The sequence below is a fragment of the Sus scrofa genome, chromosome 13 (genome assembly GCF_000003025.6).
Source record: "Sus scrofa isolate TJ Tabasco breed Duroc chromosome 13, Sscrofa11.1, whole genome shotgun sequence".
NCBI classification, from domain to species: domain Eukaryota; kingdom Metazoa; phylum Chordata; class Mammalia; order Artiodactyla; family Suidae; genus Sus; species Sus scrofa.
In genome coordinates, this window is record NC_010455.5 from 80,788,526 (window position 1) to 80,810,795 (window position 22,270).

The following is a 22,270-nucleotide window of genomic DNA, read 5'->3' on the forward strand; positions in this document are numbered from 1 at the left end:
CATGCTGGGGGGAAGTTTCTGTCCCTCTGCAGCCTCAGCAGGCCCCGCACCCCAAGTTTGCCTTTTGTGATCTGGCCTATCAGACTCTGAGAGCCGTGGATGCCCTGCCTCTCCAAGATGGTGCGGAGTCTGGCCATTGCACTCCTGGTCCACCGTGCCCTACCCAGCTTGGCAACTCGGAGAGATACTCGCGCTTTCCAGCTCCAGCGTGTGCCTGGCGCCCTCCCCAGACCAGGAGGCATAGAACGTCCAGAGACCCGGCCAAGGGCAGGACCCACAGCAACGCCTGCCAGCCTCTCCGCTTGGATGTCAGCGCCAAGGGCGTGGCGGGGCACCGTGTCCTGCGCCCCCGCATACTACTCTCCGGTCTCAGGGGACCACTTGTGAGGGAGCCCGCCAGCCCTCGAGGCAGTTATTTGAGAACTGGAGGGGGGGCGTGGGACCGGAGGGCTCCCCGCAGCCGCCCCCTGGGTCCTCTGGGAGCCGGGTCCCGCTTGGGGCGGGAAGACTGGAGCCCCAGAGCTCAGGACGGCGGAGGAAAGTTGGGGGTAGGGACCAAGGAGCCGCGAGCGCAGCAGCCGCCGCCGGTGTCCGCGTCTCATGAATATTCAGTAGCCACCTCCCTCTCTCCGTGACGTCACGGGCCGTCCCGGGGTGAGCGCCGGAGCCGCTTCGGGTCCGCGCCAGTGAGCGCGGCTGCTGCCGGAGAACGAACGGCGCGGCGGCGGGCACCGGAGGCCGAGCGCGGAGGCTCCCGAAGCGCACCCAGCGGCTTGGCGAGGCGGCCCGCGGCCCGGCGGACACCTGGAGGCGAGAGCGGGCGCCGGCAGTAGGCGGCGGCGGCAGCTCGTAGGCGGCAGCGGCGAGGATGCTGACTGGGAGGCTGTGCTGGGTGTCGCTCCTGCTGGTTCTGGGCGTAGGGAGCGGCAGCGGCGGCGGGGGCAGCCGGCAGCGCCGTCTTCTCGCGGCTAAAGGTGGGTGCTGGGGAAGTTTCTTCTTCTACACGGAGGGAGGCAGGGCGGGCTTGAGGGTGCAACCGGCAGAGACCCCGGCTTACACTAGATTTGCACACCCTTCCTTGCCGCAGCTTCCCCGGCCTCCGTGCGCCCGGGATCCCCGAAGTGAGCGCCCTGAGCCCTGGACGAGAGAGGTTCCACCTGCAGACGCCGGCCTAAGACCTGGGCGGGGTCTAGGGACGAAGGAGAAGGCGAGGTCTGGGGAGTCTGGACAACTTTGGGGGCTGTCTGTGCTGAGGTTGGAGCGTAGTGGCCCGAGAATGGCTCGAGCAGGGCGCTGGCGCGGCACGGGGAGGCAGTTGTCTGCTCCTGCCCAGAGGGAGAGATCAGCGGCGGCGCCTTCAAAGGAGCGAGCACAGCTCGTTTTCCAGCTCAGGCTTGAGGTGAAAACTTGTGGGCTCTAGGGAATGCCTCCCTAGTTGGCCTCAGTCTGCCCTAGGGCTGCCGTGCCTCCCTTGGGAACGCGCGCCTTCAGCGTCGGCCGCAGAGTCCGGGAGAAGTGCGGGATATGACACTCCGCACAGCCTCTCCGACTCCGCTTCGCCACCCCAGAGCAGAGGCGGGGAATCTGCTGACCTCCCTACCCCCAACGCTGTTCGCTAGGAGTTCTTGACCGCCTCACTTCTCCCGCTCGGGAGGAAGCTAGATCCTGGTGAACACCTGGCGCTGTCAGGAGACTGTAGGCTAGCGAGTCTCGGAATTTGACTGCTGCCTGGGAGTGCGGGGAGGAGCGCTGGAGTGGGGGCGCCTGGAGGGCGGATTGAAACATAAGGTCACGTGCTTGCTGGACGTTGGTGGGAGAGGCGAGAAAGGAACAGGGCGGGGGGTGGACTGGAAAGGGGAGGTGGGCGGCAGTGGGCGCAGGGGAGGCAGTGGTAGTTGTAGGCTGGAGCGTCCAGCTTAGTGATGACTTGTTGATTCTCTGCGCTGTTGACTAGGAGGGCGTGCGCTTGGTTTAAGGGCTGTGTCCAAATCTGCCAGGTAACCAGCTAGGGAGGAACGTGATCCACTGACCATCTTGAGAGAACAGAGGAGTTTGCGCCGGTACATAGGCTCTCTATTAGAGACAACCTGATTTGCAAGCTGACTTTGAACTATAGCTTACACATAGCGCAGGAGAGAATATAAACTAGGTTTCATTGCTCTTGGAGGGTGGGGAGGGTGCGAGCAGACCGTCTCATCTCCTTTGGACCTCGCGGAATGCTTCTTCCCGAACTTGAAAGTGATACATTTGAGGAGAGTTTCTGTTTCTCCTGTAATCTTTCAGGTTTTTTGGTGACATTGTTTTATAAGCAGGCATCTTATTTCTTTTCGGCAATTCCCCATCCCCACCCATCCCAGACTTGATCGGTAGTGTCTTGGGATGGGGGGGAGACAAAAAAGCTGATTATGAAAATGTCTCACACGTGGTAAAGGTAAAGAAATATGTGAAGAAGTCACTGATCTTTCAAAGAGACCATTGTTTTGGTGAAAACAAGAATAAAAACAATTGAATTTTTTTTTTTTTTTTTTGCTTTCCTTTCCCAATATAGATACTTTGTTAAATAGGCATAAGATATGTTTTGGAAGATGTTTTCGCTTTGTAGCAGAGCAAATGGTGTATGTAGGAGCAGATGTCTACAATCAGGGGGGCTCACAGCAAGTGAAGAAAGGAAAAACCTGTTTGGGAAGAAGACTGGATATGCTTCTGCATGCCTGAGTTGCCAGGTCAGAATGGAAAGCTTGGTAGAGATGGGAGAGAAAGACTGAAAAGAGAGAAACAAACAAACAAACAAAACCTAGGCGCTCAATGATTTATGTATATATGAATGATTTTGTACGTTTTAACCTATGCTTTTCATCTTCCCCACTTAGAACATATTCATCTCCTGGTGAAAACAGGCCATTAGTCTTTGCAGTGTAAAAAGTTGATTGGCCCAGCGCAGTGAGAGTTACTCTCTGAATCCCCCCCCCCGCCCTTCTTCCTTCTTTCTCTTTTCAACCACTGGGGGGCTGCAAAGGGCACTTTAGCTGCATTATTTTTTATAAGACAAATATGTTATATTTGATCAAAACAGAGACATTTATTATGACATTTTAGTTAGGGTTTATAGGACTGACTTTCCTTATTACAATGCACGTGCATCTTAACATTTCCAAATTTCACATCATCTCTGAAAAACATTTGAGAAATGAAGGTACACTTGCTGCATGATGCATCCTGCCCTGACTTCTAAGGTTCATGTTGTTATTATTACAGACACTAAAAAGGGAAAAGTCATGAAGGCATACAAATAAGACTGAACAAAAAAAATATAGCTTTCTTCTTCTGTACAATTCTGTTTTCATGTGTAGAGGAAAATTGGGAGTGGGGCATCAAACTGCCTGGCAGACTTCAATGCACCCTCTGGACAGCTGTCTGGAAACACGTCCTCCCAGCTTGGGCTGTGTACGATGTCTTGTTTGTGATGCACAGCTTGTGCTACCTTTGTATTTCTTGCTTCTTGCTGTAGGGAGTCGAGCAGCTAATCTCTGCGAACCGGTTTGAGGTTTTTACAGACTTGCTGTATTTTCAGTGCAAACATATTCCCAGTTATAATAGGCAGCTATTATAACCCCCTCCCTCTACTCTCCTGTAGTTTGGCTATTCAAAAAAGACAGATGCTTCCTGGATGCCTTGAAAAGACCAGATCCCCTGCACATATTTTATGAGCAAACCTGAGAAGGCATTGTGGACACAAGGAGGCTCTGGAGCAGAGAAAGATGTCTTATCTAGGAGAGAAAAGACAATACAATCTAGACAAACATCTTAAGATTGATGCCAAGTTTGGTGATGTATCAGTGGTCTTATGTCTCAAGGACCTGGTACACAAACCTTTTTCAGTTCTCAACATCTAGTCATTAGTTGTTCAGGACAATACCTGACTATAGACCATCAGAAACAACTGACATAGTGCCCACCTGTGTTCCCAGGGCCTGGCTTAGTGCTCTGGAGAATTCATAGCAAATATAAGAGGACCACCCCACTCCATTCCCATCTCACTAGTGCCTTGCTTTGAGAGCTTTTATCTGGCTGGAGAGACAAGATTTTTTACGTGAAAACTTTAAGAACATGACAGCAGGTGGAGTTTGTGCCAAGCATACTACTATGTGATGGGGACACAGACAAGGGAAGTGGGGTGGGCAGAGGGCTTACAAGAGCAGCATTTGGTTGTAGGGAGGGGAGAAGACAGGGCAGAATTTTAACAGTGGTGGTGTCATTGTAGTAGTTGCAGTTTGTGGAACCTCTCCTTAGTGTGTCGCAGGCACTGTGTTGGTCCCTTTTCCTGGGCTCTCTCATTTTGACAACCCACGCAGGGCTGCTGTTGGTAGCCTCGCCTACTTCACAGATGAAGACACCAAGTCTGAGAGAGGGTCAGTGACTTGCCAGGACCACCAGTGGAGGATGGGACACTGGGGTGAGCCTGAGAAGGTTTCACAGTGCCCAGTGCCCCCGACCATTCACCAGATATTCTCCCCTTTGGTTTTAAAGGCAGATCTAGTGGCCACAGGGAAGCCAACTGCGTCTCTGAGATCCCCAGGAGCCCTGTGGTCCCGCACACAGGAGAATCCAGGGCCGTCCTTCCCAGGGGCATGTTGGGAGGTGAGGGGAATAGTCTCATCCATGGAAACCTGTGTTCTTGCTTCGAGCAGCAGCCTCATTCTCCCTCACAGATTTGAAAACCATCAGAGTTTTCCAAAAGGCACAGGCAGAAGCTCCCATGCGGGCAAAAGTGGTGTGGCATTTTCATGGCAAACTGTCCTATATCATCTCTGGGAAAGTAGCTTGTGTCTCCTAGTGGTGTGATGGTTGTTTCCCCAACAACTGATGCACAGTGACAGGAAGTCCTCAGTGCTGCTCAGAGGGTGCACTCTGACCTGCACTTCTCCTGAAGCACCTGTGGTTCCTGGACCAGGATATGCTTGTTTTTGCCCTGGACCCTTTAGACTATGTCTTCAGGCTGATTGATTACCTTCCTCAGCCTGATTCTTTCTGTGACTCCAGGCAGGTGTGGACATGGCCTTCCTCGATTGGTCCCCCAGGCTGGTCCCCAGGCTGTGGCTCTCCTGCTGGCGCGCCTGTGCTCCTTGTCTGGCTGTAGCACCGCCCCATGAGCCCTGAGGGCTGGAACCTCATCCTGATTCTCCAGCATCTCCAGGACCACCCTGCTGCCTGACCTCCGATGTGAGCTGAGCAGTCAGTAGTGACTGGCTTTGTGAATCCACCTGTTTGCAGTTGTGATGCTGTTGTTTCATGACATAGATATTTTGGCAGTTTCCTCCTGTCCAATAGGAAGTAAAATTTGGGTTTAGTAACCAGAGAAACCTAGATTCCAGTCCTGGCCCTACTGCTTCCTAGTTATATAGTCTTGGAAAAATTAGTTAATCCCTCCTGAGTATCAGTTTCTTTATCTATAAAATGGGGATACAAAGATCTACCTTGCCAGATGGTTGTCAGGAGGGCCTTTAGAGATCACCTAGCCCAGTTCATGGCATGTAAATAGCACTCGACAGGTAGTGATTGCTGATCATTTAAACACTGGGTTCTAGCATCTGAAATTTGGTGACATTCTTCCTTTCTGACTGACCTCTTGGCAGCTCATGCTTTGTTCATACATTCCTTCTAGTCAAGTCTGTTCTGTCTCTGTCTCCATATGTGCATCTGTATGGATATAATCATATATAAACACACACACACACACACACACACACACACACACACAGACATTTGACTTGAATTGTGAAAACATTCTTTCACTAGTCTTTGAATGCCTTTGAGCCTGGACCCCTGTCTCATTCATCTCAAAAGCCCTGACACTTAATGCAGGGCCAGCTATGAGGAAGAAATCGGCAGTTATCTAAATAAACATCTCCCTGTGCTAGTGTCCAAGGTGTGGGTTCTGGTATTGGGAGCGAGAGCTTTATTGGTGTGATTTGAGTTGTAAGAAGTCCCCTGTCCAGTGAGAACTTTCCTTCCAGCCCCACTGTCCCAGGAAGCAGAGAAGCATTTTTCGTTTGTTTAAGATATTGACAACCTCTGTAATGATACATGTTTAGGTGGAAAGGGGAAACTAAAGCTATGATAACCAAGTGACAGCTTGAAACAGGTCATTATTTTGTTATTTATTATCTAGCCCGCCACTAATGGACCCTGTGAAAATGGTTCCACTGGACTGGTGGATTTACAGATGGACCGTGAGAGGACCATCTGAGCTGGAAAAGCATGCTGAGCTGAAGACACTGGCACTGAATAGGACAGAAGTTTGCCATTTGAATCAGCTGGGGCTGCTGTAACAAACGTGGATTTCTGCAGTTTTGAGAGATGGAAGTCCAAGATCAGGGTGCCAGCATGGTTGGGGTCTGGCGAGAGTTTTCTTTGGGGTTGCAGACTGCTGACTGACTTCTTGTTGTGTCCTTATGTGTGGAATGCAGAGAAGAAGCCAGCTCTCATAAGGGCACTGATCCTGTTCATGAGGGCTCCACCCTTATGACCTCTTCTAATCCTTATGTGCTGGGATTTGGGTTGTAAGGAGAGGGTGTGCCAAAGGCTCCGCTTCCTAAAACCATCACTTTGGGGAGGTAGCTTTTCAACATGTGAATTTTAGGAGGACACACACAAACATTCATCCACACCCGTCATGCCGTCAGATTTTGGGGGGTGGGGCAACAGGCAGGAGGCAGGAGGGGGCAGTGGCTGGAGGAGGATGCCTGGGGTCAAAGTGAGGCCAACTCAGACATGCAGCGGGCCCCGTTTTTTAGCCGTATCAGCCAAGAGCTATTTCTCTGTCTCCCATTATTCTCTGTGAGGGGAATGAAAAGATAAAACAGATTTCAGATACCAAAGAACTCATACTCTGTCTAAGGCAAAGGTCACACATGACCCAAACTATTAGAGAACTTGGTAGCTTCTAGGAAAAGGGTAGACTGTGCATGAAAGACCCCCCCCCCAAAAAAAAAAAGTTTATAGGAAAGGAAGAAACTAGCAAGGATGGGAGAAGCCAGGAAAGATTTATGGAGGAAATGAAAGGGGCCTCGATGGGTGAGTAGGCGTCTGGTAAGCAGATAGGAGGGGGGCAGGGCAGGTAGATACAAGGCAAGAATGCCCTGCCTGGTGCACTGGCAGGAATGAGGAGGGAGCCCAGCCCCAGACAGATATATTTCTGCATACAGATGACAGAGCTAATAAATGAGGGAATGTTTATTGAATTCATACTGTGTGCCATGCACTATTTTAAGGACTTAACATGGGTCCTCTGGTTTGATCTTAACCCCAGCCCTCTGGAGCAGGTAGAATGATTATGCTGTCTTTCCAGAGAAGGAAACTGAGGCACAGAGAAGGGAAGTAAACTTGGCTGAGGGCTCACAGAGATGGTGGAACTGAGATTTGAACCCACAGTAGTGTGGCAGACGTGAATTTCCCTCATCACCCAGGCTTGCCTAGCAGAGGGATGTGGTGTCTGCTCGAGGAAGGGTCTGAACAGGGCCAGAGAGGCTCTGCCCTGGAAGGCATCTCATTATCCGAGAACATTTGGGTTTCACTCCCAAACTGCTGAAAGCACCGGTTTCTTTGGAAGCCCCACTTTCCGATTCCCTTCTCCATCAGGAGTGAACGTGGTCTCTCTCTTCAAGCCCCTGGAAGCTGGAAGCCTTCCTCACCACCCATCATGCCTGGGCTCAAGCAGAGAAGGCAGCTGTCTGCATTGCATGGTCCATTGGAGGGGTCTCCTGCACCAGAACCACCTCCCAGCAGTTGCTCATTTGGGCTGCCCATGGCTCTCTTTTGTCTGCTTTGTTTTTTTTTGTTGTTTGTTTTTTTGTTTGTTTTTTTTTTTAAAACAGGCAGGGTTAAGAAAAGCTACCACAAATGCTTTCAAGTGTATTAGATGTACTTGAAGCCTGGACCCTGGGACAATGAGGAGAGGATGCTGAAAGGTGAAGGTGTCGAGGTGAGAGATGGCATAGATGGAGCAGCGGGTACCTGACTGCTCTTAGGCTACCTTTTCTTCTGATGCCCTGGCAGCATTGTATATATGTCAGTTGTCTTTTCCACAGATACCCATTTTACAGGTTGGTAAATAAGCACGACAGAGGCACATAGCAGCAGAGCCGGGAATCAGACTGAGGGGGTCAGACTACTCACACTTGGTTGTACCCCAGCACCAGGGGGCCAGATGATGTCTTGGATCAGGTCACCCATGGGCCACTTCTCCTGCTTCTCAGTGGTTTTCTAATCATCAGAACAGACACTTGTTTCCAGTATTTTCTCAGGACCTTGCTTTGTCTTCAGCTCAGTACCCTGTGCTTACTTCAGGCCTCTCAAGAGGACTGTGACTAACTCTTCTCCTAGCTTGTATTGAGCCCCCCCTCCAAGGTTCGCTCAATGTCTGTCCCCTCTAGGATGCTCTGGGGTACCTCTGGCTGGTATCATGTGTGCCCACCCAGCCTCTCATCTTCCTTCTTGGAATCTGCTGCTCTGCTGCTTGCTCTGTGGCCTGTGTATGGATGAAGGGTGCAACATCTGCATACTCACCCAGGCTGGAGCCCCGGCGTTCTCCAGCTTCCTTAGCTCTCCTCTTCTGTCACACCCCATCCTTTTCATGTTTAGTTGATTCTGCCCCTAAAGACCTAAAGCCTTCCCACTCCCCTCCATGCCCATTGCCACTGCCTTATTCAGCATCTCTTGGGAATGAAAGCGCCCCCACCTCATCCCATCCACAACACAGCTGCCAGGATGGGTCCTACCAGGCCTATAAGACATTCCATCCCAATCATCATGAATTCCACCCTTCACTGTCCACCCTACTATCCCAGGGTTTTGAGAATGGCATTAACACTCTTGGGATTGCCTCAAGTAAGCCTGGTAAGCAGGTTCTGGGAAGAACCTGTTTGATGCAAAAAAGAAAAAGTAGGAAACCTCATGCGGGAGCCCTTGGGTCTCAAAGGCTATTCAACGTGTATAGTAAATGGCATTGACTGGGCCTTTTTTTTTTTTTTTTTGGTCTTTTTAGGGCTGCACCTGCAGCATATGGAGGTTCCCAGGCCAGGGGTTGAATTGGAGCTGTAGCTGCTGGCCTGCACCACAGCTACAGCTGCATCGGCAACCTATTCCACAGCTCACGGCAACGCTGGATCCTTAACCCACTGAGCAAGGCCAGGGATCGAACCTGTGTGCTCATAGGTGCTAGTCAGATTGTTTCTGCTGAGCCATGATGGGAACTCCTCCTGGGCCTGTTTTTTAAAAAATGCTCATTGTGATGCTCATTGTCTAAATAGCATGACTTCTTGACTTCCCTGCTGACTCGCTACTTCTATGAACAGCGGAAACTTTGCTGCCACTAGGTTGTAACCCAGTACCAGGGAGCCAGATGATGTCTTAGACGATAGCACCCAAAGCCCATTTCTCCCACTTCTTAGTGGTTTTCTAATCCTCAGAACAGGCACTGCCTGTTGCTGTTGCTGCCAGTGCTTCTGGGGCTCTACCACCTGAAGTCCTCTTCTCATACTGCATTTCATTCTTATTGCTCTGGGGGTGCTGTGGGGTTAGGAGATGGAACAGGCCACTGGTTCCCCTCCTGGAGAAAACCAGCCCTTCTCCCATGTTCCACCTTTCCCATCCCTACGGTCATCCCTTCTAGGAGCTCAGATGTTGATAGAGCAAAGGCCTGGACACCAAGTATCTACAGAGAACTTCTGCCTTTGCTCTTGCAACCCAACAGCAGAGTGTACAGGGGCCCCATTACCTTCTTAGAACAGTGAGCCTCACTCCTGGTGACAAACCCCAGGCCTTTCAAGATAGATCTAAACTCTGCAGCCTCAAATAAGTGTCCCCTGATGGTTTCTCCCTTTCACTTCTCATCTGGCCTCCTCTTCTCTCAGTGAACTTTCCACCAATTTCCAGAGAGTAAATGCTGTCATCTTTCAAAAGCTTACTGTGTACCAGGCACTGTTCTGAGTGCGTTATAGGTATTAATACTATATTAATTCAGTCCTTCAGCCACTCAATCACTTTTACAATCCCCGTTTTACAGGTGAGGAAACTGAGGCCAGGAAGGTTGAGCTACTTACCCAGCTCACTCAACTAGTAAAGCAGCAGAGCTGGGATTTGAATAGATAGAGTCTAGTTTCAGTGGCCACCCTCTTCTCCATTGTGTCTGTGATTCGCCACCCTGGATGCACAGTGGAACCACCTGAGAGTTTTAAAATAACAGGGTTGCCTAGAACGCACCTGCAGAGATGCTGGTGTCATTGTTCTAGGCTAGGACCTGCGATTCAGTTGAAAGCTCTCAGGCATTTCTAAAGCCCAGCCAAGGTTAAGAAGTGCCCCTTTCAACTGCCAACAGTTCCCCAGGGAATTCCTAGTTTCTTCGTATGGTTGCAGGGCTGCTCCTGCGTGGGGAGCCTAGTCCCTCTTTATTTTACCACCTCTAATTTCCCACATCAAAGTTCCTATCGCCCCTGACTACCCAGGCAGACTGTGAGCCCCGTGAGGGGGAGGCATCCTAGTCACCTTTGTGTGGCTAGTGCCCAGCAGTGTCTGAGGTCCAGGGTGAATGCTGAGTGTTGAGGGAGTGACCGGATGCTAGGGTGATGCCAGCATGCTGGCTGTGAGTCCCTCAGGACTTTGTAAAGGTTGCAAACCCTCAGTTCTGCAGAAGAGTCAGGAGGACTTAACCACACCAAGATGTGTGAGGGAGTCAGGTCCAACAGATGCCCTTGGAATTCTCACTAAAAAAGGCTCTAAATGCCACTCTTATTAGTCCTAACGTGCTAAATTGGCTGAATTTTGACTTAAATGTTCCCAATTAAAAAAAAAAAAACCCTCCACATCATTTTGGTGACTTCTGCCACTTTGCATTTCCATGATATCTGTTGTATGATACAATTAAGCCAACCTGCAGTTTTTAAAGAAGCCTGACAAGGAAATCACTGTGGAGGAGGAAGGAAAGCTATGGTCTCTAGGTCATGTGACTTGAATCCAATGGTCAGTGTGAGGCTCCGGGCACATCACTCAGCCATCTGGGATCTGCTTTTCCCAGTGCAGAAAGGACACGACGGCACCTGTGTTCTGTACTCAGGAAAGTTCTGAGTATCCATGTGCAAAGAGCTCTGAACACCCCGCGGAAGCATAAAGTGCCTAAGAAAATAAGGTGATCCGATTTAAGCAATTTGTTTTGAGACTATAGGACTCAACCCCTTCCCCTGCAAACAACCCCCCCCTCCACAACAAAACCCATGTTTATACTGTCTTTCCAATTTAATTAATTAATGATACTTTCAGGAGAAGTCTGAATGTAGCATTAAGGCCCTTCCCAGGTCTTTGATGTGCAGTCTGCATATGGTGCATGGCGGGTGGTCACCATGGTTATGTGAGAGATGCAGCAGTTGCAGGCCCATAAATTTTCAGGGAAGAACCAGTCAAAACTGTTAATATTATGTCACGTTGATGTGTCGTTTTCCAATTTGCATGGATAACTGCATTGCAGCAAATTAATTAAAACAGATAAATGTTAATCTAATGCATGTCTCCTTGTAATTAATGAAATATAACCATTAAGGGGGTATTTGATTTATTATTTTAATTTATAAAATGCTGAATTCTCCTATAAAGTTAGATTGGGTAATAGGAGAAGCTGACCCATATATAGCATTAGGAAAAATAATCACATTTCGATAAATTAATCACTCTCTAAAAGGATATAGTTCATTAACACCATGAACTGAAAGTGTTAGATGTAAATTAGATTAACCTTTTTAGTGACACTTCCATTTATATTGCGTATTCTCTTCAAACTCCAAGCACTTTACATATATTAATTCAATTAACCCTCCCCAGACCCTTGTTAAGTAAGTACATATATCAAAGTTGGAAGGGAGGAGAAATGAAACCCTTCAAAAATATTGAAGTCCCAGTCTTAAGATGCATTATTTATGATTTTCTCTGCAGCGGTACAGTTTATCGTGGACTTCTGTAGCTTGAGAATGCGGGAAGGTTCTCAGGCTCTCTCATACTGTCAGGAAACACTTAGCACGTCTCTTAGCCAGAGACACTTCTGCCTGACGCTCAGGCCAGAGGCTCTAAGAAAACTTCTGCCTTATTTCTCAAAATGCACCCCAGCACCTCTGGGCCTGGCTGCAGACAGGGCATCCCCAAGTGGGTATGGCTATGGGGTCTCCGTGCCCTGCTGGGGCATCCGAGGGTCATGCCCAGGGCGGGTTGCTGTACCTCTTTTTCCTGCCTGCCCTTGACCATCTGGACGCTGAGGATGGGCTGGTGAACAAGACCTTGGGAGGCCAATGGGAGACAAACAAGGAGTGACGGAGATGGGGAGGGGCCTGAGCTCGTCATCTGGGGTCGCTCAGGCCTGAATTGGGGGCTGAGACTGCTGCCCCTTAGCCTGCTGGGGTGGCAAGTGAGGGCCTGAGAGCAGAAGGATTTGCCTTCCATCTAGCCGAAAGCCTGTTTCTCAAGGACAGCTGCCCGAGGGAGGCCCTAGGGCTTCTGGAGCTGCTTGTCACCAGGAGTGCCGCTGTCCTGTGGGGGCCATGCCTATTTGCAGGACTGACTTTCTTTGCCCCCTTGAGGTTGCATATTGGGGAGATGAAGGTGGGACTTGCCTTATAAAAGCTTATGAAGAATCAGGGGAGGAGACTCTGTAAGCATGTTCTTAATCCGATTGAATGAGTCTTCGGTAGTTTGAGGTTTTGAATGTTTATCTTTCCAACTCTTTCTGCTCCTTCAATTTCTTGAACCCGCAAGTGCTCTCCTAGGGGGAGATTTTCACTATATTTCACAAACCCTTTGAAATGAAGTATGCTCCAGATTATAGTGTGCCCTGGATCTGGTGGTTTGAACCTCCTAAGGGTAATGTTAATACGAAGGAATGCATCACTAGTGGTTGGAGACGAAATAGAACGTAGGAGAACAATGCTGAAGTGGGGTTGATTCTTCTCCCTCCTTCTGGAGTTAAAAAACCACTTGCTCGGGTCTTCAAGTCAACAGGAAAGGGCAATATAAGCCCACACAGTTCTAGAATCTCAGTACACTGGGCTCTGCCAGCATTTCTTGGCACACTTGTCTGCTGCAAAATGCATCACATTCTCTCCTCCAGACCCTGTATGGGAGGATTAAGAATCAGGACTTAGAGCCAAGAACTAAAAGACAAGCCATCACTCAGGAAACTCACAGAAATGTTGGGGAATGAGAGAAAATATAGAGTTTGCAGTTCATGGTATTTTAAGGTTTGTTTTCTTCCTTTTTCCTTCCCCCCCTTCCTTCCTTCCATGCTTCCTCTCTCCCTCCCCCCACGCCCCTTCTATCCTCTTCTTCCTTTCTTGTGTGTCTTTGTGAGAGGGTGCATGGTCATTTGGAATAGGGAAAAAGTGGAAAGAACTTAACATTCAAGACCTAAGGATGTGGCATTGCTGTGAGCTGCTATGTAAGGTTGTAGACCTATTTGGCGGATTCAGTGTTGCTGTGGCTGTGGTGTAGGCCGGCAGCTGCAGCTCCGATTCCACCCCTAGCCTGGGAACCCCTAGCCTACGGCTGCAGGTGCGGCCCTAAAAAGACCAAAAAAAAATTATTTTTTCCAGAAGAAAACCAATTCTTTTGGCTTTATTGCACCTTGCATCATCATCAGAAATATAAAGATGGTTGTATCTTGCATATTTATTTTATTATTTTTAATTAAAATATTAATTAAAAAATCAGGACTTCCTGTTGTGGCTTAGCAGGTTAAGTACCGACTATTATCCACGAGGGTTCAATTCCTGGCCTCACTCAGTGGGCTAAAAATCCAGCATTGCCGCAAGCTGCAGTGTAGGTCACAGATGAGGCTTGGATCTGGTGGTGTTGTGGCTGTGGCAAAGGCTGGCAGCTGCAGCTCTGATTGGACCCCTAGCCTGGGAACTTCCATATGCCACAAGTGCGGCCCTAAAAAGAAAAAAAAAAAACAACTGATTTATAATGTTGTGCCATTTTCTGCTGTATAGCAAAGTCACCCAGTCATTTGTATATATGTACATATATATATAAACACACATTCTTTTTCTCATATACTATCTCTGTCATGTTCTGTCCCAAGAGACTGGATATAGTTCCCTGTGCTTTACAGTAGGATCTCATTTCATATTAATTTTGAAATTACATTTAAGTCTCTTGAGTGACTTATTCTTTTAACTAGAAATCATGAATAAATCATTTTTATTGCACTTGAATCTTTTTGCTCTTAAACACTCCTCTGCCTCCCCTCCACCCCTGTCTTCTGGTAGTTAAATTCCAGCCCTCTTGTGTAGAGGAATTCAAGTTAGAGACCAGTCAAGAATCCTTTCTTGAAAATGGAGTTTTCCTGGCATTTTGTTTTCAGACATGTCCCAGCTTTTTATCTCAGAGCCCATGAGGGAGAAGGGAAGGGCTGACAGAATTGTTGGGGCACCTTCAGCATCCTTCTCATCCACTGTTCTCTCTCCTGCAACTTCTCTTCCTGCCCTGCCCCTTCCCTCCAAGATCTTTCTCTTTAACACTTTGGTGGCACCAAGGACTGCTTCTGGAGGTGGGGTTGGGCTGCTCCTTAGAAGCCACTCCTGAAAATTCTACCAATAATGGTGAGAATCATTTATCCTCCTAATTTTACAATTTATTTTCTCAATCTAATGGGAAATGTGAATAGAAGCGTCTTTAGGAAACTTGGCTATTTCTGTGGATCAGAACCGCTTACTCTTACTAAAGACAGAGAGCTCATTGTGCAGCCACAGCTTCAAAACAAGTCACCTGTGTTTCATACTTCCAACCAAATGGGCCTCCATAGAGGAAATTTGGAGTTATGACTGCCCCCTCCCCATCCTTGTCCATAGGGCATGGTGCCCTAAAGCTCTACTTACATCATCTTATCAGAGAGGAAACACTGACATTCCTGTAAACTAAGGTAATGGGACAGGATGCGTAATTTCACTTGGCAACATGTGCATTTAGAGGGCAATGTACCCATGTAGCCGTAAGCTTATACATTTGTACCCTGGTGGCATTTTGGGCAGGGTGGCAGTCTTGGGGGTGTGGGGCTGTGTGAAGCAGATGGGTCTCTGTCAGGGCACTCAATCCATATTAGAGTGATTTAGCTCCTGTGTCCGAATTGTGGAGGCCCTCCAGGGATGAGTTTAGGAGATACACCTTCTGTCATCTGAACGCTGGCAGTGGCAGCTACAGATCCTTAAAAGGCTGGGCTCCTGCCCATGCTGGCTGCTGGTCCTGGTGGGTCTTGATGTCTTTTCACTCTTGGACTCTGGCATGGAGACAGCCTGGTCCTTGCTGTGGGTGGCTTTTGTGGGGGCAGGTGAAGCAGTGCACTTGGACATCCCCTCTCCCAGAACCACAGCAGCCTTGATTTCTGGGGACCCTGAGCCCTGCCAATCGCCAGTGAACCTATGTGAACACCTGAGTAGGCGAGAAAGGGGGCCGTGGTCCATGGTGATGCGAGAGCCTCAGATGTATAGACTGGGGGTGCTCAGACTCAAGCACAGAAATGCTGCCTGGATACGGGTATCCAGCCCAGTGTCTCCCCTCCATTAGCCACAAGGACTCACCTGCTTCTCCAGATGGACTGCATCTGCTTAAAGGCAGGGCAGGGCCTCTCCTGAGTGGCTGCCAGTGCTCCTGACTCAGCAGCCTGTAGAACACTGATCCTTATCTGTTGTTCTACTGTGTTCTTCAGTGTCCTGGGATGTCCTTGTCTCAGGTCCTTGCTTCCTATGGCAGACACTATACCCCTGACTCTGGTCTTTCTACTGCAGCCAACTCAGGACAGTGGTGGGGGGAGTAGTAAGGAGTGGAGAGGCAGGACCCCCACTGTTTGGTGAGCACTTGGTCATTTGGATTCTCCTTGTCTGACTGCATTTTGGTATCCTACCAGCCTGTGGACTGAATCCTCTTTCAATTCAACTCTACACAGCCCTTGGTGGCTCTTCCAAACACACACACACCCAGTCTTCCACCCTCCCCCTGCTCAAAATGCCTTCCTTCCTCACTTCCGGTCCACTTTCCTTGGCCTATCTCAAAAGGCCCTTAGTGGGTGCCCACCTGTTCCTGGCAGATGAATGAATCTTCTTCTTCTTCTTCTTCTTCTTTTTTTTTTCTTTTTTTTTTGTCTTTTTAGGGTCACACCTGCAGCATATGGAAGTTCCCAGTCTAGGGGTCCAATCAGAGCTGCAGCTGCTGGCTTAGACCACAGCCACAGCAACACAGGATTTGAGCCTCGTCTGCGACCTACACCACAGCTCATGGCAATGCTGTATCCTTAACCCACTGAGTGGGGCCAGGGATTGAACCCGCATCCTCATGGGTACTAGTTGGGTTTGTGACTGCTGAACCACAATGGGAACTCTTGGGATGAGTGACTCTTCTCTCTACACTTTCTCCTGACCTGAGGAAGGAACCCAGTTCCCTGCCCCATGAGCCTTCCTGTGCCCCTGTGCCAGTGCACACCCCGCCTTGCCTGGTAGCCTGCTGCCTATTCTAGAACCCATCCCTGGGCACTGCTTGGGAGATATTCTTACCCCCAACCTCCATGACACAGCTCCCATGTGGGGGAATTTACCAGATTGCCCACCTGCTTCCTCCTCACTCAACTGTCTGTTCCTTGAGTTCAGAGTCTGTGACGTCCTCATCCTGTGTTCCCAGTAGTTCAGGGTCTAGCAGAGGGTTGTTGGGTACATGATGGCTGGAGTTCCCTAGAACCCAGCTCATTGCCTTGTGAAGATGCAGGGCTGGGGTGGAGATTTCCTTTGATTCATCTTTCTCCTTCCCCTTGGTCCCCACTGCCCATCTTCCAGGTGCAAGCCCACCAGAATAGAGCTGGTGGAGTAGGATTTGATTATGAAGGTCAACATTGCTTGCTGGGTGCTGGCTGTCATTGGCATGAGCTGGTGATTCAGGGGTGGGGAGATGGAGCCTGGGCTGGGGGCAGGTGACATGCTGAGATAGGTTAGGGACTTGGAGGCTAGATGACTCAGGGCCTTGGCCTGCTGATGATTCTGGGGTCCATTTCTAGAGTGTATGTCATCCTGACATAGTTAATGTGGATTAAATTTCTCATCAATGATGAAGCTCAGTCATGAGCTCCCTCTTTCATGTGAAGCACTGAATGCCACATAATTTGGGAGAACATCCTCTGTCACCACGCTGATGAGAATTAAGTTGTAACCAGCACATACTGTGGGTCTAAGGCTCTACCCAGCACACTATGTCCCATGTCTCCTCATGGATCCTCCTTGCTCCTTGGGATCCTCCTGAACCCCAGATTGTAGAAGTCCAACATGTATATATATAAAACAGTATATATTTATGTTGTAACAGGCCTCCTTTTCCAAACAGGTTATTAAAAGTGATTTGCATTGTTTATATCAGATGCATGTGCGGAGAGAGGCAAGCTTGAGGTTTTGAGTTGGAAAAGCTTTGTCATCGGTTAGAGGGAGGTGGTCACACATGATGCAGCTGGTGGGGTTCTGTCCTCACAGCTAGAGAAGTGGGCGAACAGGAAGAGCTGCTAATGTCTGGCTGTGCTGAGATTCCCAGGTGTGTGCATAGTCCCCCCAAAAAGGAGCAAATAGGAATTCTTCAAAGTCAGAACGTTTACTTCTAAACCCAAGGATATGCTGGTTCAGTTCTGAGTTTGACGCCGTGCACAGGGAAACACCACCATCCCATCCAACCCAGATCTAGTACCCCTGAGGCTGGTGTTGGAAGGTGAAGCTCCTGGGGGGCTCCTTGGGGATGTGAGCTATACAGGGGAGTCTGTGGCAGGTGGCTGACAGCCCTGACTCTGATCCTGAAGCCCCCCTTTCTCCTTGAGGCAGAAGTTTTTCTATAGATGATGCTGCTGGGACAGGAGCCTGGACAGGATAGAGCTGCCCCCTTCCTGTTACTCTGACTCTAGAGGGGAACAACATTTCTCTATAGATATCAAAGCTGGAGCCTAGACCCAGCTGGGTTTGACTAAAGGCTCAGGGTGCATAACAGGGAAATAAGCAGAAAGCAGCATGAATCCAGACCATTGGTTTGCATTTCTTCGGAATGGACTCCTTTTTGCAACAAATATTTTGTAGTGCTCCCATTATCCTGGAATGAAAGGTACTGACATTACTGCTTGCTTGTATATATAATTTGACAAATCAATGCAGTGCCTTAACTGAAATATAAAGGAACTAAAAGGAAAATAATGTATAATACAATAACATGTCATGCATGCACCCAACTATACTAGAAAAAGTAGTGAAATAGATGCTGGCTGTGAATTCCAAATGCAGGTGGGTCCAGGTGTGTGAATCAGCAAGTCAAATATCATGGTCAGTATTTGGGTGATGTGATGGTAAGAAATGGTGACATGCTTTGGGTGAAATTCTGAACAAGACATAGTACACTCTGCCCTTAACTCATAGGATGGTTGTAATCCTGAGACACCTGGGGTTTATTAAAGCTATACAGAGTATTTAGCTGACTCATTTAAGTGCAATTAGTGGAACTCTAGAAGGCATGCTGGGGGATGTTCAGGCTGAGAGGTACCTGGAAGATACCCCCCTGAATACACACACACACACACAGAGAGAGAGAGAGAGAGAGAGAGAGAGAGAGAGGCTTATAAATTCCTGCTTCTAAGAGGTATCAAAGCTGGATCTCATATGTATTTGCAAGTGAAAATGGCTTAAAGGGGGAGAAAAGTTCTGGAACTGTATCCTTTCTGGGGATCTTTTGGGGCAAAAGGGAAAATGCCACCAGCTTGTGGACAACTGAAAGAGGTTGTCCCATTTCATAAGAAGACCTTCTGAAGGAGGCTTTCTGTGAGGCATGTTGGAAAACCATGCTGAGCCCATCCACCATATGCTGGAGCATCATTTGAGGGGCTGGAGCAGCGCAAGAGAGGACCACTGCTTTGCCTAAGATGGAGCCAGGCTGGGAGCAGGTGACATGTTGGGGGTAAGATAGGTTAGGGACTGGGAAGTTAGATGGCTCAGGGCCTTGAACCTCTGGGGCTGATGATGCTCCGGGGGCCATTTCCAGAGTGTTTGTCCTTCTGGGATAATTAATGTAAATTCACTTTCCCATCAGTGATAAAGCTTAGTCATGAGGGCCCTCCTTTACAAGCAGTGCTGAATACCACATATTTGGGAGGACACTCTTTGCTTTAAGTATGGAGACATCTCATCTTTCCTGTCTCCTGCTTCTCTTCCCTACAAGCGGAAGAGTTGGGTGGAGGGGAGTGGGGAAGAGCAGACCACACGAGGCCCTCCATCAGGAGATGGGAGCGCCTGGCCTTTGCCAGGGGAGCAGAGGATCTTTGGATCAATTTGGAGGCTAGAGCTTAAAAATGAATTGGATGGAGTCTTAGTAATCTTATGAAAAGCTGTAGAATTGGGCTGGAGTATCTTCAGGGCAATTGCCATGTGGCAAAGAGGAGCTTGACATAGCACTGTAGGGGGTAAAAATAACAGCATAATTGAATTTCATGTTTATCTCCAGATGGATTAAATGCTAACAGACTGGCTAGAGTATTTATTATGGTCAGTACTGATATTTCAGAGATAAAACACAGTTCTCTTGGGTGGGAAATTCTTCTTTAGTGTTCTCATTGATTTAGAGGGATGAGGGTTTCAATTTTGTTATTAATGCCTAGGTGTCTTTATCCGTGTCCCCCTCCCCCCATATAAGCTTGAGGTGTTGCTAGGAAAGAGGCTGAATTGGCAGAGTTTTAGTAACTTTGAGACAAAAGTACATTTGAATATTTTGATTTAATGGGAAACAGCATATCCCCTCAATAAGTAGTTCAGTGACATTTGGCAGTTCCGTCATATTTGACTTGGAGTTGAGTTTATAAAAATTTCAGCCTAACGGTAACTTCAGGGCACTCAGGGATGTATGTATTTCTGAAATGAGAAGACCTGGTTGACATTCTGATGCTAAAATCAACATCATCTTTTATGCGGCACCATATTTTCAATTATAATGGACTGTGGGCTGTGCATTTAAAAGCGTTTTCCCTGTAAGCTCCCTGCACAGACCCAGCTGGGAGGGTTGAGTTCTCAGCACCCACCTTTCCCACTTAACTTAGTCAAACACCTCCTTCTCCAAGACTGCCTTGGGTTTTTCTTTTCTCCCTACATTGGTTCCTTGGGGATTTTTTAGAAAGTGGAATCTTTCTTTTTAACTATGTGGGGAATTTACATCTTTAGTCACCTGCTCTGGTTGAACCTGGGAAAGGTAGAATCACTATAGGAAAAGCCCGAGGTTGTAGTGAAATTCCTCTGACAGATGGACAAAAGTGTTTCCAACAAAAACTGGGGAGTAAAACAGATGTCTAGGGCATGGTGTTCTAGTATCTCTTAGGCATTTCAGGATGAGTCAGAGTTTACGTTTGTTTCTCATTTCAGCATCCGCTGACTCTCCAAGGGGAAAATGCTGTAAATGAATTTTATCAAGAATCCAGGAGTTCCCGTTCTGGCTCACCAGTTACAAACCTGACTAGTATCCATGAGGATTCGGGTTCAACCCTGGCTTTGCTCAGTGGGTTAAGGATCCCTCCTTGCTGTGGTTGTGGCGTAGGCCACAGCTGTAGCTCTGCTTCAACCTCTAGCCTGGGAACTTCCATATGCCGCACCTGGCCCAGCTCAAGTGGATGGTGTGGCCCTAAAAAGATAAATAAATTCTTAAAAAAAAAAAAAAAAAAAGAATCCAGTGTGCCACTCTTAGGCAAGCAATTAAGATCAGGGGTTACATTCAGGCAGCCCTAGGATGCAGTCAGTGGTTTTGCGGAGTCCTGAGGGGTTTTATTCTTAAAATGTTCTTTTAAGCACATTAACTTTTGTGAACAATTGAGGTACATTTTATGTGCCATAGAAATCCCCTCGTTCGAATGTCTATTTCAATGATTTTTAAAATAAATGTATCAAGTGGTGCAACTGTCATCAAAATCTTTTTTTTTAATTTTATTATTATTTTTTGTTGTTGTTGTTGTTGTCTTTTTTTTTTTTGCTATTTCTTGGGCCGTTCCCGCAGCATATGGAGGTTCCCAGGCTAGGGGTCGAATCAGAGCTGTAGCCACCGGCCTACGCCAGAGCCACAGCAACGCGGGATCCGAGCCGCGTCTGCAACCTACACCACAGCTCACGGCAACGCCGGATCGTCAACCCACTGAGCAAGGGCAGGGACCGAACCTGCAACCTCATGGTTCCTAGTCGGATTCGTTAACCACTGCGCCACGACAGGAACTCCCCATAAATCAGTTTTAAAACGTTTCTCTGACCCCCGTAAGGTAAATGCCTCATTACTCGTTGCTATTGTTTGTTGGTTGGTTTTACCAGGGGCCTTGGGAGCGGACCTCCCCATCGCCAGTCCAGGCTGGGGACGGGCCAGTTCTTTTCCCATCCACCCCATCCAGCTGGGCTAGAAAAGTAGAACAGCTCTCGAGTTGAGAGGAACCTGCTCCCAGGGGCTTAGAATTAGAAGACCCCTCCTCAGAGGGGCTGTGAACTCAGGCTGGACCTTACAGCAGATCTCTGTCCCATCTCCAGTGCACGTTGTCACTAGGCTCAAGACTCCGGTTGCAGAGAGACTAGTCAATAGCCATGTGGATGTGTGTGGCCATTGAGGGTGCCCTGCCCACATTCCCTCTGCTTCTGCCTTTTTCATGGATTCGGGCCCAACTTCTGGCACTAGCTGCCCTTTGCCTGTGTGGTCTCTCCAGCCCTGAGAGCCCTCTCCGCCTGTGTGAGTGCTGGCTCTGAAGGCCCAGGGAATTAACATCCCCAGGAAGGGTCCGCCACTCGTAGGAGTTAGTGGATCAGTGCCCCCACTCCCTTGTCCCTCAGGTGGAAGAATAGGGAAGCCTTTCACATAGTCCCCTCGGGGGCACCACTCACCCACAATTTCTATTTTACCCTTTGTTCCAGAGTCACTTCTCCCCTCCCCACTGGTCATTCCTGAGACCACCTCCCAGGGAAACCACCTACGCTCAAATCCCTGTCTCAGGTGGGGCTTGCTCCCAAGGGAGCCCAAATAGTTAGAAGGAGGAAAAGAGAAAAGGTAGGGTTTTTTGGCCATGCCCATGGCATGTCAAAGTTCCTGAGCCAGGGATTGAACCTGTGCCACAGCAGGAACCATTGCAGTGGCAACAGTAGATCCTTAAACCCCTCTGGACCACAGGAGAATTCCAAGAGAAGGTATTTTATAGAGAGCACTTGTGTGCTCTCTGTGG

General features: G+C 48.7%; 1 protein-coding gene across 1 annotated transcript in view; it reads left to right on the top strand.

Moving 5' to 3' along the window:
* Positions 714-22,270, top strand: part of CLSTN2 (calsyntenin 2) — a 672,110-nt gene continuing 650,553 nt past the window's right edge. Inside the window, exon 1 of the mRNA XM_021071127.1 lies at positions 714-974. Coding sequence (XP_020926786.1) covers positions 869-974 — 106 coding nt within the window. The 5' untranslated portion in view covers positions 714-868. The remainder of the gene's footprint in view (positions 975-22,270) is intronic.